Here is a 19,727-nt window from a genome sequence, read left to right on the forward strand (position 1 = left end):
ATTTAGTTTACAATCAGTTTTGTATTAAACGACAAAAAAAAATGAAATTTCTATTTATATCAATATTCAATTACAATTACTAAAAACTAAATATCATTTTAAACCGTTTTAAATATTTCTTTGGGACACATGTAGTAACTAATTTTACAAAAGAAAACATTTTACGAAGCAAAACCATTTTAAACGATAGATAAACTTGTTACGTCATATAAGTATATTTTCTGCTGAACAAAACAAACTAGAAATAAAATTTGTTTAGTAAACAGTTTATACTAGATTAATCTACTACAAAACTTTAAATATACATTTAAGCAAGAAAAAAGAAGCTTTCCGAAAAATTTGCATTGTAAGTAAATCAAATTTCATGCGTGAGATTTTTTCAACTTCTAATCTTTAAAAAACTAAAAGCTTTAAAACTTAAGAATAGACTAGTTTTATTTTACTAAAGTTAAGTATTTTGTAAATGTTTCTGTATTAACAGTAACTAAAATAATCCTAGTCATGAAATTTAAAATTATGTTAATAAAGACTTAAATTCATTAATGAAAGCAAAATAGATTAAATAAAAACATTAACTTTAAGTCACAAGAGGGTTAAATAATGGATGGTAAATAAAGTTTATAAGAATTGGATACATACTTTTATTTCATAATACTTTCGTACTGTTTAAATTTAAATGCATTTTTTGGAAACACTGGTCTACAGTAAGTAAAATGTATTGATACGTTTTATTTATTAAACTAAAACGTAGTTTTAAACGCATCATGGGATATTTTATTAATTTTATTAAGAAAACCATAAAGCAATTTTAAGTAGGAGGAATAAACGTTTTATTTTGTGTTTATTTATTTAAGAACTTATATGATGCTGTGCTTAATTAGAAATAAACTTTAAATAGAAATTAAGTTTTTTGCAACTAACATTAAATCTTAATGCATGAAGTAAAACAAATTAATAATAATTTTTTTTACTAAATAGTAGGAGTTTTTAACCAATTATTTTTTCTTAGTTTTAACAAAAAAGGTAAAACAGGTTAAAAAATAAATTAAAACGCAATGAAACAATACAGAAGCAAATCAAAAGCCAAACAAGAAACTCTAAAAACATCCCAGTTACAATGCACCATCAAGGCAACTCAAAGTAAACATCTAAAAAAACGTAAAAACAAGTCGGAAAAAAGATGCAGGAAAAAAGTGTTCAGATCCATAAGAAAGAAACGCAGATGTAGAAAGAAGTCTGTATCACTGAAAACTCTACTCAAGTCTGAAAAATTGAAGTCTTACTTAAACTCTCTAAAATCTCAAAGCAGCCCACCAAAAGAAGAAGTCCAAATAAATTTAAACACTGCAAAAGAAACAAAGCATGAAAACAAAACAGCTTTATCGTCGCAACTCAGATACACTGGTGACGGGCTAAACTTAGGAAAAACGTATGCAATCGGTAATAACTATACAGAAAACTTTGTGTACAGTCCACAGCCAGTACAATACGACTATCAAAACTACTATGCTAACTACGACTATTCGTGTGGAAATGAATACAAATATTACGAGCCATCCACGTACTTTCAATCTTACCCACAACAGTACAGTGCGTATTACAACGTCAACGGCAGCTCTTTGTTATTAAACCCAAACGACTACAAGTTTGTTCCCGTAAAACACGATCTTGAAAAGCCGCAAAACCAAAATTTTGTCGTGTGCAGAAAAGTTCCGTGTGGCAAATACCAGCAAAGGAATGCTCCAGGTTATTTCAAAGATGTTTTTGATGACGTCGAAATTGATGATGTGTCGATATACTTGAATGAGAACAAAGATGTAAGCCATAACTTAAACGGCATAAACAACCTCATAGATGAGCAGTTGCATTTACAGATTTTAAAGCGGGACGAAAAATTTGAAACTTTGAATGAAAATAAACTTGATGCTTCTACGGAGGACTCTTTAATAAGTGATTTGATAATAGAACAGCCGAATTATAAATGTGAAACAAGAGACAAAAAATTAATTTATCAGCCTGTTTTTTAGATAAAACATTTTGTTTTTATTAAGCAGCTTTTTTTTAAACATCAACTTCTTAAAACCTAATTTTTTTATATATAGTTTTAAATTAAACTAATTTAGTACAGCAGTTTATTTTATTTTATTTTTTGTTTTTTTAAATCAATAAGGTAAACTAAAAGTTTTTGGTTATGTTCGTTTTATGATAAACTTAAAAAGGTTAAACACTATTCAAACTGTGATTTATCAAGATGGTTATTTATTAAATAGGATGAAATTAAATATTCAGATCAAAAATGTCTTTCATTAATTTAATAAATTCAATGTTTAAAGTTTCATTTAACTGATTGAAGAAACAATAGTATGCGCTTGTACTTTAAATTAAATAATTATTTCAAGGTTGAATAAAACTGTAATTAAAAAAAAAAAATGAATATCCATACTCTTCAAGTAAAATGTTTTTTTTGCTAAAAAGTAAAGTTAAGTATTTTTTGTGATTTATGGGTCTAAGATCCGGCTGGATCCGGCCGTTTTTTGCTTAGATCCTAGCTTAGATTTGGCCGGATCCGGATCCAATAATTCATATAGACTAAAACTTACTTTTATAAACCTTGAAAAGACAAAAACTAACCATTAAGCAAAAATAGTTTACAAACATTAAAAATCGTTTTTATTTGCTATATAAGTTGCAAAAGACGTAATTAAAAATTTAAATAATATGTTTTCCTTTGCTATCTATTAGCATGTATTTTGCTCATTTGGATCAGAAATATTGATGCGTAGTAGTTTATACTTTTATTAAACATTTATATAAGTATTTACTTTTTTAACTTAATAATATTTTTTAAATAGTTTAGTTCGTGTTCAAGCTACACACTTTAATATAGCTTAAACGAAAAGTAGCTGTTAAAAAGTTTGGTATTTTCTGAGTTATTATTATCTATTTAATAATAACAAATTAAACAGTATTATTTATTTATTGCACTAACACATGTTTCTGTATGTCGGATATTAACACACTTCAACAAAGCTATGAATATATTATAATTAATTCTTTATAGTAGTCTTGACTTTCATAGCTCCGTTGAAGTGTCTTAACCCGTTAACACACAGAAACATGTGTTAGTGTAATAAAGAAAGAATACTGTTAAATTTGTTATAATTATATATTCTAGTGAACTTGTTTCGCTCAGATCTTTGTTAACAAACGCTTAATTTTATATTTAGAAATATTTATTATCTATTTAATACTGTCCTGGACAGATAACTGTCCTGGACAAGAAGTTAAAAGGTATCCAAGTGGTGTGCGACTCGATAACTGAAAGGTTTTTTCGTGCACCAGTTCTTAGGACAAAACACTTTATGTGTTTTTTTTTGTCGTTCAACAAACTCAAAATTAATTAATAAATTGATTTTAATTGCTTGAAAACAGTCTAAACTTAGTAATAAATATTCTTAAATTAGAAAGAGATAATGTAATTTTAAGGTAAGTATAAATGTAGTGTTGGATATTGACCCAAACGTTACAAATATATTTTAAAAAGGTTTTTTTTTTGTAAGGTTCTAGTTAAAATTGAGTTTTTTTATCGTTATAGTTTTATAATTTACAAATTCTACTAGTAGTCCATTATATTTGCTATACTTACAATATAATTCAGTATTATATTTTGTAGTTTATAATTTTAACTTTGTTTATGTTTGTTTTTTGTTGAATATAAGTGTATTTTATTTTTCTCATTGTGTGTCCTGTTTAAGTGGCTTAGGTTTTGATGCCTGAGTCTAACATTGCACAATAAACAATATAATAATAATTATTATTAATATTATAATAATAACAATAATATTTGAAAAGCTAGTATAAGTTTAGTTGGGTATTGATAATCAGAGAAAAAAACAGTAAAATTTTAATTTGGTACATTTTGTAACAGAATAATGCTTTAAAATAAAAACTATTATGTTTAAAGTATATTTACTTTAAGAAAACAGATATTTATACAGTTTGATTGCTGAATTATCAATTAATATGAAAAATGTTTTTAAGAAACTATTAGAAAAAACATACTTTGTTGTAGTTTACTATTTTAAACATACGAAATTTCTTTGAACAGTCAAAATATAGTTTGCCAACTTTTCTGAATTTCCACCTGTGCACAGTAGTATGCACGAAAATTGTTTTAATATTCAAAAAACGGTATATGTAAAGCATGTTTTTATTAAGTTTGCAACTTATCTTGTTTAGTTTTGAAAAACCTAATTTATTAATTTCGTTAAGAAGCCTTAGTAAACAAATAAGAAACAAAAAAATTCAATAGTAAAAAATAACTAGTTAGTGGTTTAGTGTACATACTATGTTACTTTAGCATTTCATTGTACACATTTTTTGAAAGTTTTAGAACCACAGCTTAAAAAAAGGATCTTTTGATACTTGCTTTTTAACAGTAATTTACTTTTTTCTAATTAATTTGTAGAAAAGTTTTGAAGAAATTGTATAGTCATAGAGCAAACTTAAAAGATAAGTTTTCTTAAATACTTTAGTATTGTTTTTTTTTAATTCTATTTTGTAGATTTAAAACAACTACTTTAAATTAAAAAGCAAGTAAAAACTTAATTACTTATATAACTAACTATTATGTATATTTTGATTTTTACAGTTTATAATCAATAAAACAATATTTCACTCCTATATTAGGGTAAAACATAGTTCTGTTGATAATAAACCGTAAAAATTAAAAAAAAAAAAAAATCTCATTAAAGCTAATTAAGTCGAGAACTTTAAATTCTTTTATTAAAAACAAATTACAATATTAAAACTAACTATTATGACTTACTGTGCTGGAAATGACGTTAAAAGGTACCCAAATGGTGTGCGACTTAATAACCGAAAAGTTTCGCGCACCAAGTCCCAGGAACGAATATTTTGAGCGATTTTATTTTTGTCGTTAAATAAACAACAGTATTATTTAGATATATAGTTTATACAACAGTGCATCTTATACAAAAAAGTTTATAATAATATCAGCTTTATAATTTTTGGTTTACAGGCTACTTTTCGTTAAAAACACTTTATTTAATTATAAATGTTCAAATATAAATAAATATACAAAACTTGGTTTCTTTAGTCAACAGCAATTTAGTTGAAAAGTAATTTAATTGATTTTTTTCTAATACCTAAAAGCTGTTAAATCAACGCACATTAAATTTCAAACCGAAAAAAAATATTTAGAAAGTTAATTGAGTTAGCACAAAAAAATAAAGTTGTTTTGTATGTATGCAAGGATGGACAACCTTTTAGAAGTTACAACTAAATTTGCTCTTAAAAGTCTTATTAGGGCTAGATTCGTTATAAAAAAAGGTTTTGCGGACCATAGTAAATCTTAAAAACTAGTTAAAATGAAGTTGTGTTCAATACTTTCTTCATTGAGGACAACTGCAAAAACGTAATTATACTAATAGCATATTTATCGATATTTATCATCACAGTAAAAAAAATTACAAGTTTTGTTAATTTAAAACTCTTAAAATACCGCTTGCCAGTTTATTTCACTTAAGTATCTCTGAAGCCTAGATTAAAGATGCCTTGTCAGCTGCAAAAATAAAATTTAGTTTTTGAAACTTAGCAAAAAATATAATTAAATTAATTAAAAATATTTAACTACGTTTTACTATGATTTTATAACTAATTATAAGTAGATTTTTAACTTAAGCTTCGCAACAAGATCTTTACTTTTGTTTATTATATATTTTAAATAAAAACTTCAATAAGTCTGTGATAAATTTATAAAAACTGTATTTTATTTAAATACTAGGTAAGTTTTAATAAATAAACGAAAATAAAAACTATAAAAAAGTCTTCTAAAATATTTATAACTTTTAATTAGTTTGTTTTTAGTTCTTTATTGAGTTACCAATCAGTTTTTTTTTATCACACCTAAAAATGTAATATAACTATTTAGTAACTTTACTAAAATGATCTGATTTGGCTGCAGAAGATTTTTCCTGGACAAAACTTTAAAAGGTCACTGTGGTGTGCGGTGCTACTCAATAACCAAAAGGTTTTTCGTCCCAGAACCAAATATTTTGAGCGTCTTTTATTGTCCAACAAACTATATAAATAAACTATTTGACTGGCTTCACTTTAACAAGTTTTAGTTAGTTAGGGGACTTTTTTAAACTGAGAATCACTATGATGCTATTTGTATTTAACTATAGTTGATATATTTTTGTATTTATGAACAATTGTCTCATAGTTTTCAAATGATTCAGTATGCTTCACATCTACCCTTAGGATTTGAAATTGTAAGTTTAACTTATGTTATTCATTTAACATAGTAGTAACAGATGAAGAATATAATTAAAAAAAAACTATTTGATGCGTTGGAGTAGGGGTTATAATGATGGCATTGAAAACTTTCTGAGTTGAACATTGCAATGTCAAGTCATAACCCAGCGGTCAACAGATTATAAATAAAAATTAACCCAAGATGTGGTTTATTTAAGCGTAAACTTTTTTTATTTGTAAGATATTTATTTTAGGTGGAAGGGTGATTAATGTTGATTTTTTTTAGTTAACATTTATTTACAATCTAAGTTAAAAAAAATTGTATGATCATCAGAAATCACACTTTCACTGATTTTAATATTTTTCATATAACTTAAGAAATACTTATAAAAAGCATTAAAAGCTTTTTTTTATAATATTTATAAAACTTAAACTATACAAGCACAATTTATAAGATTCCAGAAGATGTTAGCTTGGTTTTGTTGCTAATCATTTTAAATTAAAAATTGCATAAAAATTAATATTAAATTAAAAAAAATCTTTAAAATTATTTTTTACAAACAGTTTTTGGAAGAATGATTGTATTGTCTAATAACATTTATCTTATTAATTTTACTTCATCAAACTAAAAAAAAAGATTGTATAAGTTTTTTGTTTTTTCAAGACCATAAATAGGGTCTATTGTGTTTTTATTAAATTAACCTTTTTTTTCTAAGATCTAAGATACTAGTTACTTTTGACAGATTGACCACATTTAAAGAGTAATTTAGAATAAATCAAGTTGGTTTGTTCTATAGGTTTTCTATTGGAAGCTCAAATGAAAAAAAAAAATTGAGTCAACTAAAAAAATTCTTGCCTTTAAAAGAAAATTATTTAAACCAACATTATATTCTTAATTAAAAAAAAATTGAATTCTGGCTCTCTTAGTAATCTCAAAACTTGATAAATTGTACAAAAAAAACATTATTGTGTAATTTTAAAACCAGTGTAAAGTAAATAAATGCAAAAACTTTAGTGTTTTTCAAACAAACAAACTAACTAAACTACAAAGGTTAAGCAAATGAGTTTCTTTGGAAAAATTTAGAAGTCATTTAAAAACTTAATAAACTTTTATTTAATAGTTTATACATCTTTTGTATTATTTTTTCCTAAGAATTTTTATTAAGCATTTTGTAACAACTACTGGGTTGCCCTATAAGGATAGTTAAAATATAAAGAATTTTTAATAACTTATGTGTTTTAAAGTTTTTTTTTTTTGATTTTCCATGCCGAAAAAAATTTACTTTGGCCTACTACAAAACTTTAAGGTTTGAGGGGCACCAATAATAACTTTTTTTTAGAAAATAATAAGAAATTATTTCCAAGTTACTTTTACTATTTCAAATAGTTGGTGTAAACATGTTGACTTTCCTAGTAGTCTTATTTATTTTACTCTGTATTATCACCACTTGTTAATTTATCATGTATATAGCTAAAAATCAAAAAGAAAAATAGTATAATTACAATTATTACTTTTTACTAGGAAGAGAATGAGAATGATTTAGTATTTCTTGATCCATCGAATGGTGAAGGAAAGCGATTAGTTGCAAGCAAAGAGGTTACATGCGGTGAATTGTTTGCTGTCCTGCGTCAGTTTGTGTTTCCTGTCTGTTCCAAAATTGATGTTGTCATCAAAAAAGTATGTTTAAAATAAAAAAAGTTTATGTATTTACATATAATAATTTTCTGTGTTTACAATTTTGAAAACAGCTATGTTTTAAGCTTAAGCAAATATTTAAGTTTTATAACTTTTTTTTATCAATTATTTGGTATTACTTTCATTGTAGAGTTAATTAAAAACTTTAATAAAATACAATACACTATAAAAATGCAAACAGTATATTAAAGTCAATTTAAAAATTTGCAGATGTTAGTTCAAGGCATTGGTATTAATGATTATGACATTGTCAGTGGATTCACCTTGTTGCATTTTGCAGTGAAATCAGCTTCCATTGCAGGTTTTACAATATAATTTATAAGTTAAAAATGTCTTATTTCTATTTACTAAATGCATATATATAGTATTTTTGTAAGTTTTTTGTAAAAGTTCAACTTATGTTGTGTGATGTACATTGTTGCATTCATCTTAGTTTTGTGAGAAATAGAAAAAATCATTAAAATTCCATATTGTACCTAGTTCTAAAGTTTGTGTTTTTTAGTTTTTTACAGTAATTTTTTTATGTTTTATACTAATTTTTATAAAGGCCTGTTACAGTGGGTTAATGAGGGGTAGTTGAAATTTTTGCTAACTTGAAAATCGAACCTAGTTTTGTACCTAATTAAACAAAATAGTTATTTTTTCAAAGCTGGTGTTGTTTCTTTTCTACTTTGAGTTATTCAAAAGTTGTGTAAATTTAAATGCAACAAGTTTTTTAATTTTAGATTAAAAATTACTTCAAATTCTATATGTTTTACTTCAGAAATTGGTTGTCAAAACTACAAACAACCTAAGAGAGTTATAAAATTAATTATTAATTTTCTTTTTTTAAATGTTTATTATTTATCAAAAATTACAATCATGTTTGAATATTCAAAATTTTACAACTTACTTTTTATTCATAACAAACTTTTAGTAGGCTTTTAAATATTGTTTACAAAAGCCTAAAAAAATAGTTTTGGTCCTAAAGACATAGTTGTCAGTAAATTTATATTAAGCTTCCCTATTATACGTACTTAAGCCGATGTAAAAAATACATCAGGACTTTTGAGCATATGATGCTGAATTATACCCTTAAAGTACCCTTGAATCTCAAAATAAATATCAGTTTAAAAACCAAAAATTTTGAATAAACTGTTTTTTTAATAACTTCTGTTGTTTATCAATAACAACTATACCAAATAATGTGTAATTGATACAACTTAAAGCTGAAAATAAGTATTTCAAGCATGTTAATGTATTTGTTACAGCCCTTAATTTTGACATAAAATATTGAACATTTTCATTCATTTTTAATCTGGTTAATAATAAAAACTAGAGGTATTTGTCCTTACATTACAATTGAAACATTAAAAAAAAATAAAATAAAGAAAAGAAAAATACACATGTCAATTTAAACAAATATACCACTTTGTTAAAAATTCTATTTTAAAAAAGTCCAATAGCTGACATACAGCCAACTGTGTGGAGTTGGTAGTTGATCAAAAAAACAAGTTTTTAGTTTGATAAATTTAGTAAGCAGAAATAGCTATAAAACTGTTAAAACTAATATCTCTGCACTGTTTGTTTTTATATAACATACTTAAATACAGTTTTTTTATTACATCTGTTTAAAAGAGCACACATTTTTATAACATTATTATGTATTTTTTAACTTCATTGAGTTACTTTATATGCTTAACTGATATATTCAAGATAGTATATAATTTCCAAATATCAAAGTACAAGTTAAAAAAATAATAATTAGAATAATAAATTCAATTTACAAACAAGTTTGTTGTGCAATAGAAACACTATCAATAAAAGCATTCTTTATTTTAAGTAAAACTGCTTACTTTATAGCTTTTCTTAACACAAGTTTATCATTAAGTTTACATCAAAGCTAGATTAGTTATCTATCTGATCCAGGATTGTGATCAAGCTGAATTCGGTCTGGTCCTTAATTTATAAGTAGGTCTAGAACTTATTGGATCCTAGTTTTTGAAACAGATCCAAATTGGGTTCCAGCCCAATCCAAGTTAAAATTCTGACTCGATCAGGATCCAATCAACACACTAGATAAAATTTGTAACAAAAAATGAAGAATAAAAATGTAAAAGGTTTTCTCTATAAATGAAGGGGAAACTCACACTAGGTGTTTATCTGACACATGATGCAGTGGGGTTAGTAACAAACAGCTAAAAAATTGTTCTCTTGTAAATAGAATAATGCAAATATTTTTATTTCTGCCAGCAACCACCAAATTTCTGCCGACCTCTGTAAGAAATAAATAAAATTTAATTTTAAAGCTAGGTTTAACATTTTAAGGGTAAATTTTACTGAATCAAAATTGGGTTGGGTCTTGATTTCAAAAAAAGATCAGGATCCCTAATTTGTGAATCAAGTAGATAAATCTAGTCAAGTAGATAGACCACTAGTTAAAATAATTTACTTATATGGTAATGTTGTGATTCGCACTACCCAAAATTATTGTAAACTGTAGGCTTATAATACCATAATGAAATACCTAAAATCACAAAATAATAATTTTATTTTTATTTAGAGAAATTTTTGTGAAGAAATTGATCTAAATATTTTTCAAACATCAAATTGCATTAAAAAATTATTCTACAAATAAATGTATACCACACTTGTATGAACGTATTTAATATCTGTCTACAAACACCATAAGTTAAATTAACAAATTCACAAACTCGAAACAGAGCAACAGTCGCACTAAAATAATTGTAAGCTATAGGTTTAGAACATTCTTGATAACAATAATATAATTTTTGTGTAAACAATTTATCATAAGACAAACATTCTAAATTTCTTTTATAAAGAGCAACAGTCGCTGCAAGCAATATCGAACCTGATGAGTCGGGGCGCCGATCCTGCATTGTGCACATTGCACCAGCACATGAACTGCCTGCACCTTGCCACCTACTTCAACTTACCAACAATCATCCACCTGATGGCGCACCACGTTCACGTGGACAGTTTGTGCGAGAGTTTCGGTTGGGGGTCTGGATTGCACCATGCTGTTAAGAACTTGAACGTGGGAGCCTGCCAAGCTCTGCTGGAGGTTTGTTTGGGGGGGAGGTTTGGTCAGTGTTTTTGTGGAGAAAAATTGTTTGTTTTATTTTTTAACAAAAAAATTATATTATTTTGTGTTTTAATTTTTTTGTATAGTACAACTATGGAATTCTTAGTACAACGAGGATTCTGACAAGGTATGTAGTAAATTTCAAAAATAAGCTGGGTTAAAAAATAATTTGAAAATTTCTGAAAGTTTGTTTGGGAAATTTTTGTGAATGATTTTTGTTGATACAGCGTAGGATTATAGTTTTTGTATTTTGTTATTGTATTTAAAAGTTTTTTTTCTTAAAATCCAATAGGTCTTTTGTATTTTAGTTATGTTTTGAATATTTATGCTTTTCTATTAACGATAAAGATGACTGTTGTAAAGTCCCTAAGAATTAATAGTCAAGTTTGCTTTAAACTCTTTTTAACTCGTTTAAAAACCCAGGCAGACAGCAACTAGTTTTTGTTTTGATTGCTTTGAGTCAATTAATTTTTTTAGTTTATATAATTTTGTTAAAAATATGAAATTTTCAAATATTTTTTTTTAATTATAGTATTGAAGCTCTTATCAAAGTTTCTACCTTTTTGATACTTTAAATATTTGATTTTAATTTTTTCTAAAAAACTGTGATTTTTTCAATAAACCAAACCTTGCAAACTGAAAAGAAAATCTTATAAAAAAATTAAAATATCATGTAATTTAAACAACTTCCATATAAATTTTTTAGATTGTATTGCATACATTAGATTGTATAATCAATTTTCTTTTTAATTTTAGGTTATTCAAGTTTAAATATTATCAGATTAGTTTGAAGATATTTAAAAAAGTAAATTTGTTACAGAAGTTTTGCGATTTAGACTTATTTTAAATTAACTATCATAATATATAATTTTATGTGTGCAAGTTTTTTTTCAATAATATCATTTAGTCTATAGTTTTTAGTAATTTTATTGTAAAAACTATTATTTTTGCAGAATAATGCCAGTTCAAAAATACTTGACAAAAATAACAAATCACCATCAGACTACTTGGAAATGGAAAATCCTACTTTAAGTGATAAAAAGAAAATAAGTTCGATTAAAAACATGATGTTTGTTAACATTTTAAATAAGTTTTATCTAATTTAGTATACAAATTTATGATTTCATGTAACGTAACAAAACTGAAATTTGTTTTAAGATAGATTACAAATTTTAGTAGTTAATTTGACATTGTAGTTTAATTTTTTTTGATATATACTTTGTGTAGACTTGTTTTATGTTACTTAAAAATAAAAGTACTTTTAGTTAGCACTTTTTTGCTAAAAATCACTAACGTTTTTTCAAACCTGTCTAACGTTTATCATTAGTTTATGTCAGTACTATTTTATGATAATTTTAAATAAGTTCTCAAACTAAGAGGGAAATATCGCCCAATTACCAGAGCCGTTATTTGTCAAAAATTATTTGTAAAATATGGTTTTTCTTTAAATGGGAAACTTTGTTAAATTAAACTTAAATTTAATGTTATTTTAATATATATGTTTTATTTGTTTGATAGGTTAAAAATCTAACTTTTGATGTTGTACAAAGCATTAAATTGTTTCACAAGTTAAGATGTGGTGTAAGTATTTTAGTTTTTAAGTATACAATTAGTTAAAATAAAAGGAGTACTTAATGTCTACTTTTAATTCTTGGTAATAGTAATTTTAATACTGTTATTATTAGCTTAAAAGTGTTGTACGTAATTTAAAAAAAAAAAGACAATTACAGGTTATTACGCCGAAAAAGTTTTGTATATTAAGAGAAAAATTTAATTCTAGAGAAGTCCGTCGCAAAACGAAAAGTGAAACAAATGAAAAACACTACGTAGATGAAAATAAATGCAAAATTGGAACAAGAGTCGAATATTGCTGCCAGGATAAAAGCAATCTGAAAAGTATCAAGTACAAAGGTAATCTACTTCAGTCAATTAAACAATTATTTAGAAATAAAGATGCACATTAAAATTCAGGCACTGTCAAGTACGTTGGAAAAATCGGCGACATTTCAAATAAAATATGGGCCGGAGTCGCTCTCGACGAAAATAAAGGGAAAAATTACGGTAGCATTGATGGGAAATTTTATTTCAGGTACTTTTATATGCAGAGTTATTTGCTTAGACTGATGTTCTGATCTTAAAGATTTTCCTAGTGTATTATTTTCAAATTTTTGCAAATTTAGTCATTCTTTATTGTATAGTTGTACAGTTTAACTGTTTTTTTGTCTAAAACTCTTAACTTTGAAAAAGAAGCCCTTAAATGTATTTTTTAAATTTTGATCTCCAGAACTATCATACATTCTAAAAGTTTGTTGAATGTATATTTAATTTCATTCATTGTTGAGCAAGTATGTTTTTGTGCCATTTTAGGAGTATATTTTACTAAAAGTTTTAGTATTATTTATAAAGAGGAACAAAATACTCAAAAAATTAGAATACAAAAGTTATCAACTTTGATTTTACAAGTGTATGTTATAAGATAAATTTAAAGTTAATAAAAATTCTTAAATACTTAGTGCGTAAAAGTTAAACAGGGTAGAAAATTTTAAACAATATAAAATAAGTTATAAATACATGTTTACGTTTAGTTTTAATATTAACTTAGTTCTTCATTACTTTTAAATCCAACAATTCAAACTAATTTTTGTTTATAGAAAGTTCTAAAAGTTCAAGTGCAAGAATTTTTATTTTGAAAATAGTGTCTCATAAAAAATTTATGTTCTTTTATTAAAACTTTTTGAATTTATTTTATACAAGTTTTAAAACGGAGTAGAAAGTATTTCTAAAACTATGTGGTCTTAGTAATGTACGTAAAACTTTTTCATTGTGACTGAACTTTCCAAGTTGTTACAGATTTGACCATAAAAAATTGATAACTTTGTAAAATTTTTTGAAACTTGTTAAAGCTTAAAAATACTTTAAGTATTATAAGGAGTGACATAAAAAAACATTCATCATCTACTGTTGAATAAAATTTTAATTAATATATTATATTTTTCACATTTATATAAAAATATCGTTGTTTAAATATTTTACAAATTCGATCTTTAAAAGTCCATAGACTAATAAGAAAAAGGTATTTATAGTTAAGGCTTGTTGTTGGCAAAATTATATCCACAAGACTGGCAAAAAAGCATTACCAAAGTTTTATTTATATTCTTACAAAGTTTCGGATACGAAAAGAACATGCTTTGTTTTAAAACACTATAAATCGTTAAATCTCAAATATAAAAAGTTTTTGGCTTACTCGAGCTCAAAAAATAAGTAAAAACAAGTACAACAGACTTATGCAAATATTTTATTTTTTTTGAAATTAGCCTCAACTATAAACATTTTTTCTCAGTAGTCCAGGGCACCTTAAAGATCGAATTTCGTAAAACTTTTAGATAACAATATTTATTTATAATTGTGAAATGTATAAAAAAGTTGTTCAAATTTTATTGTGGGTGATGAACTTTGAAGGTATTTTTGTGCAACCCTGTGTAGTATTGTTAACAGTACCGTTTTTATGCAAACATTTATCAATGATTTTATGTTGTTTTTGAAATTAAAAACTTAAATCTCATTGTTTTAAAATGTACTTTTACATAGTGTGTTGTATTTTGTTTTAAAAATAAGTTCTATTTATGTTTTATAATGTTTTTCAATAGTTTAAATTTACAACAGGTGCAAAAAAGGGCATGGAATTTTTGTGAAGCCCTCTCAGTTGGAGTTTATTAATAATGAAAGTTCTCACGATAAAAGTAAACTTTATTGTTTTCTTAAAAAATATCATAGAATTTTTATAAATTTTATAGTATAGTATAAATTTAAACTGTTCAAGTTTTTTTTTTAGTTCTTGACAAGTTGAAAAAGTATTATGATTTAAAAGAAAAGTTAATATGTTTTATGTTTTATAAATTTTAATGTTCATTTTTTATTCAAATCAAACAAATTAAGTTTATTTATCTAATAAGTTTAATACTTTATTTAAATTTTGTATTCTTTATGATTTTTATTAGACGTAGCAAATTTTTTTACAAATTGTACTTTCTTTCTATTATTTCTTAAGCTTTTACACTGAAGCTACATTAAAAACATGTGTAAAGGTTTTGGTCATTTGTAATCCTTATATATATACAATATTAAGGTTTAAAACTCTACAAAGAAAAAATTATTATTACATGTTTTATTAGTATTTCATTTTATAAATGTCACAGATTCGATACATAAAAAGTTTCTGCTAGGAAAAACCATACCAAAAGAGAAGTAAATTAAATTGTTTATTTTTGATATTATTTTAGAAGTATCTATCAAAAAAGTTAATACTTTAAAAGATTGGATATATAAATAGTGATTTGAACATAGTTTCATATTTAAGTTTGTCATTTTTATTACTAGTTTGGTTTTTTTTTAATTGTTTCAAAATATGATAGTTTGAATTTATTAATTTATATTAGTAGAATTATATAATTTTTACCAGATACTTAGAATAGAATAAGGATAAAATCAATAAATGAGTGTATCTATTAAATATCTTGAGATACTATATATCACCAGAGATTACACTCATTAATTAAACTTATATTAATTTATTTTGTCATAATACCTAACTTTAAAACAATTGCTACGAGTAAAAAATTATAAGAACTTGTTTACTTAAAAATTTAATATAAATTTGTATTCAATAACAAGTTTTAAATTACTTTAGTAAAACTTTATAATAAAAAAATCATCTTTTTACTTTAAAAACACAATTCATTATGCAGAATAAAAGGTTACTTGAAAGTAGGAAAGAAAGTGATGATGAAAAATACGGGAACTGAGGCTGTTGTCAGGTAACTTATTAAAATTATATATAATTTTGTAGCTTCAACTTGTTACGACTTATAATTTAACAAAAAAAAGTGTAAGTTGATTTGAGCCATTAAATTTTAAAGTCACTAATTTTAAGTTTCCTATTTCCACGTTTTTCAATTTTCAAATTAAATAAAAACATTTTCATAATTTTCTAATTGCTTTAATATTGTTTTTTTTTTTAATTTTGACTTGATTCTCATTCGAGGTGTTTCAATGAGTTCACAGGTTTGTCGGAGTCACGGACTTCAGCGAAGGAGTTTGGGTCGGGCTCGAGCTGAATGCAGCGGAGGGGAGAAATAATGGGTGCGTGAAGGGAAGAAAGTATTTCAGTTGCGGGGAAAACCACGGGGTCATGCTGAAACTTTACAACATATCGTTGATGGAAAGTGGTAATGGTGAGATAATACTGTGCAGAAATTTTGGCAAAAATAAATGAGTTATTAAAACATTTTAACAAAAACTGTGGTTTTTATTTTTACGAGTTTTTTTATTAGATCAAGATGTTTTGTACTGTGTTTTAAAAATATTATCATTTTATTACATATCGTTGCTAGAAAAAGACCACGGTGAGATATTACTGTGCAGAAACTCTAGAAAAATTAGATAAGTTTTTTTTATGTTTTTAAACATCGTGTGTTTTAACAAACACTGTGATCATTTAACTTTGTAAGCTGTTTTATATTTTAATCATGTTTTTAAAATGTTGTCCACCTTGTTTTAAATCAATGTTTTAAATAATTATTAGCTAATGAGTGTCTTAGAAATTTGTGTAAGTATTATTGTATTCTTTAACGCTGTTTTGAATATTAGATACTGTTTTTGTTTAGTTATTACGTTTTGATTTAATATCTATTTATAAACGTTTATTTTATTTAAGTTAGTTTAAGTGTTACAAAAGCTCCTTTTACTAGTTTGTTAGTTATTATACTTCTAGTAAGTTTGATTTTAAATAGGGTTTTTAAAATTTGAAAGTTGTGACACAACTTTGAAAACAATTTCGACTAAACTTAGTTAGTTTTTGTTATTGTGCTAAAATTTAATTTAAACTTTGGTCAAAGTAATTATTTTTTGTTGTAGAATATCAATTTAATAATGTTTCATGTGATCTATTATTTTGACTGTTTTAAGTTTAGTTTCATTAAAATTAAATTCAAAAATATTGCTATTATTGTAACAATCCAATTCCAACCTTATATAATAAGTTAAATGACAGAATGTCTACTTTGAAAATATTTGCTTGGTCTGATGCTAACCGAAAAGGTAATTACTTTGAGAACTTATTATAACTTAAAGTTTTATTTTCGCATGTAAAGCTTCAGGTCCTGAAAATTTTGAACGTCTCACAAAATTTTAACAACTTTATGTTACAAAATAAATTTTGGTTTTATTTGAAAGTTAAGAAAACCTACAAAGAATTTTTTGGTAAGAATCGCTTTTTACAAATAACTTTTGATACAAAAAATCTGCGCTTAAAACTTTTGAAAGACGATTTTGGATCGTCCCTTTCTCAAAAAAAAGTTTCGCACTTTTACAAATCGAGACTGCTTTGATGCTGGTCCTCCCATGAGGTCTTCATTGGCTCTCCTGAAAAATGCTGGCATCATTAAAATTATGAAACCAAGCGAATTTGTCATTCTTTGTGCTGCTAGGATCAGCTCCGTTTAGCATAATGATATTACTTTTTACATGAATAATTTTTTACATTCCTATTTTGAGCAGCTTTGTTTTGCAACATAGCCGCCACTCTTTCGCTATTTTCGTTTTGTTGTATGGGGATTTAAAAAATTTTAGCAACCAACTTTTGTATGATTAATCAGCTAAACTTTCCATGCAATATTTTGTTCAAGTAGTCGAACACAACATATTTAGAACTGTCACAGTATTAAGCGTCACCCAAAAGAATCATTTGTTTTTGCAACATTGTTCTTAATTTTTTTTATAAAGGCTGTAAAGTATATACTTATCCATTCGTATTTTTTTTTAATTGTACTGACCAATCAATATACTGTAAATGTGGACTAAGACAAAATAAAACTTTTAAAGTTTAATAAAATTTTTACTAAAAGGATAATTATAACTCTTAAACACTTTACCATTATAAGTTGAGTTCAGTCTTAATATTAAATTCTAGCATCAAACTTTTGTACGAGGTCGTATATTTAATTGTTTTGAAATTACAGCCCATAGTTGTAATTAACACTTTAACGTTTTGCCTTCTTACCAACAATATCCGCCTTGTGAAAAAGTATTTCCTCATGTCCCCTCCTTTGACCTTAGTCTGTAATGACGAGTAAAAAGGTATGAGACACATAGCAAAGTTATTAAAGTGTTTTTACAAAGTATAACTTCTAAAATTATGATACTTTTTTAACACTCTATATATTTTTGATTAAATTTGATTTTGGTGTTTTAATAATATTATTAAAAGTAAAAAAAAAGTCGTAAATGTTACACACAACTATTTCAAAGGGTACTTAATAATTTTATAAAAATAGTTTTTACTTGTTTGATTCAGGTTAAAAACGAATAATAAGTAATTAAAGTTACATTATTTTAGAAAAAACTATTAACTTATTAAATAACGTTTAAATTTAAGACAATTTTATTAAAATGGTTTATGTAATGCTAAAAGTTATGCTACCCTATTGTTTCAATAAAGTTTGTTTATATGTGTGAAAATAAATAAATTTACTTGTCCTGTTTAACTTTTATTTTACTAGTTTAGTTCAATAATTTTAAAAGATAATACAATATAAAAATAAAACAAGTTGGAATTGTGCAGATTTAGTTTTATGTGATTATAGTTAAGTATTTTTTTTGATTTTTATATAAACTAGACGTCTTTAAATTTTATTTTATATTCAATAATTGAGAATTTCCTAGCTTAATGTCGTTTGTTGGAATTTATATTAACTTTTTCTCAAAAACTCAAATCAAAAAAAAAATCATGTACCAATTAGTTTTTTTAACTAAATAAAGAATACCGAGCATTATCTATAAAAACAAAATAACATGTTATGAATAGTTTAATGTTATACAAATATAGTTTAGTTTACTATCAATAGTTTCGTTAACATAATTTAGTAATATATACTTATTAGAACACTATATTAGATAATTAGTAGCAGTAAAACTTATTAGTTGTCAAATAAACTTTGATTAGAAAGTAAAATCAAGTTAGAAATGTTTTTGAAACAACTAGTTTAAAACTTAAAAAAACTAGCCTTTTTTATCAAATTAAGTTTGCCAGCAACATAATTAAAATAAATTTCTGCTTAAAGTTTTTTAATTGTTTTCATTAAAAACTAAAGTTTAAAAGCATAGAAATAAACCAAGCGCAAAACTGGACTAAAAGTTTTGTTTTTGAGGGGATTTATACATCTTGAACCACAGTTCCCCGAAGGCGGCGTCATCACCCCTTTGAGATTACTTTGGATGATGACTATTATTGGGCGAAAAAGTAAATGGGAAATTAACTAGCAAGGGGGTAATTATATTGTTTGTTTCTGCAAAGGGACGATTATTAAAACGAGTTTGTTGAACCCTGATTTGATACAAAATAAAAGATATATTGTATACTTGCATTTTATTATTGCATATATTTAATATCTTTGGTTTAAAAAAAGATTGATTTTTCTGTTCATATATGCAAAAGAAATAATTTAAATACTGTTTCATAAAATTTCACTTTTTCAAGTAGGCAAAAAAATAAACGAAAGTGAGTTTTTTTTATTGATATATACTTTTAAGAATTCTGGTAAAGAATCGTTGTAAACTATTTAATGATATTTTTCATGTTTAAGTTTGATGTAAACTTTTTAAGTTATAGCT

The 19,727-nt window shown here is 25.0% G+C and overlaps 1 protein-coding gene across 1 annotated transcript; it reads left to right on the forward strand.

The window, feature by feature from the left end:
• The first annotated feature begins 6,217 nt into the window (after positions 1 to 6,217).
• LOC145831716 (CAP-Gly domain-containing linker protein 3-like) lies at positions 6,218 to 16,643 on the forward strand. The gene is made up of 11 exons (XM_082939029.1): positions 6,218 to 6,296; positions 7,802 to 7,957; positions 8,186 to 8,276; positions 10,798 to 11,039; positions 12,014 to 12,129; positions 12,841 to 12,971; positions 13,032 to 13,149; positions 14,724 to 14,800; positions 15,257 to 15,305; positions 15,806 to 15,874; positions 16,122 to 16,643. Exons 1-11 carry the CDS (start codon positions 6,255 to 6,257, stop codon positions 16,330 to 16,332), a joined length of 1,302 nt encoding a protein of 433 aa, XP_082795155.1. The 5' UTR covers positions 6,218 to 6,254; the 3' UTR covers positions 16,333 to 16,643.
• Positions 16,644 to 19,727: the final 3,084 nt, after the last annotated feature.

This window comes from Thalia democratica, chromosome 3 (assembly GCF_965202585.1).
Source record: "Thalia democratica chromosome 3, ktThaDemo2.hap1.1, whole genome shotgun sequence".
NCBI classification, from domain to species: Eukaryota; Metazoa; Chordata; class Thaliacea; order Salpida; family Salpidae; genus Thalia; species Thalia democratica.

Bases quoted from the DNA above. Each gene is read 5' to 3' on its own strand.
- LOC145831716 (XM_082939029.1), top strand. From the start codon at position 6,255: ATGATTCAGTATGCTTCACATCTACCCTTAGGATTTGAAATT. The intron at 11,040-12,013 runs GTTTGTTTGGGG...TTATTTTTGCAG, and splicing joins CCTGCCAAGCTCTGCTGGAG to AATAATGCCAGTTCAAAAAT. The intron at 15,306-15,805 runs GTAAATTAAATT...TTCATTATGCAG, and splicing joins AAAACCATACCAAAAGAGAA to AATAAAAGGTTACTTGAAAG.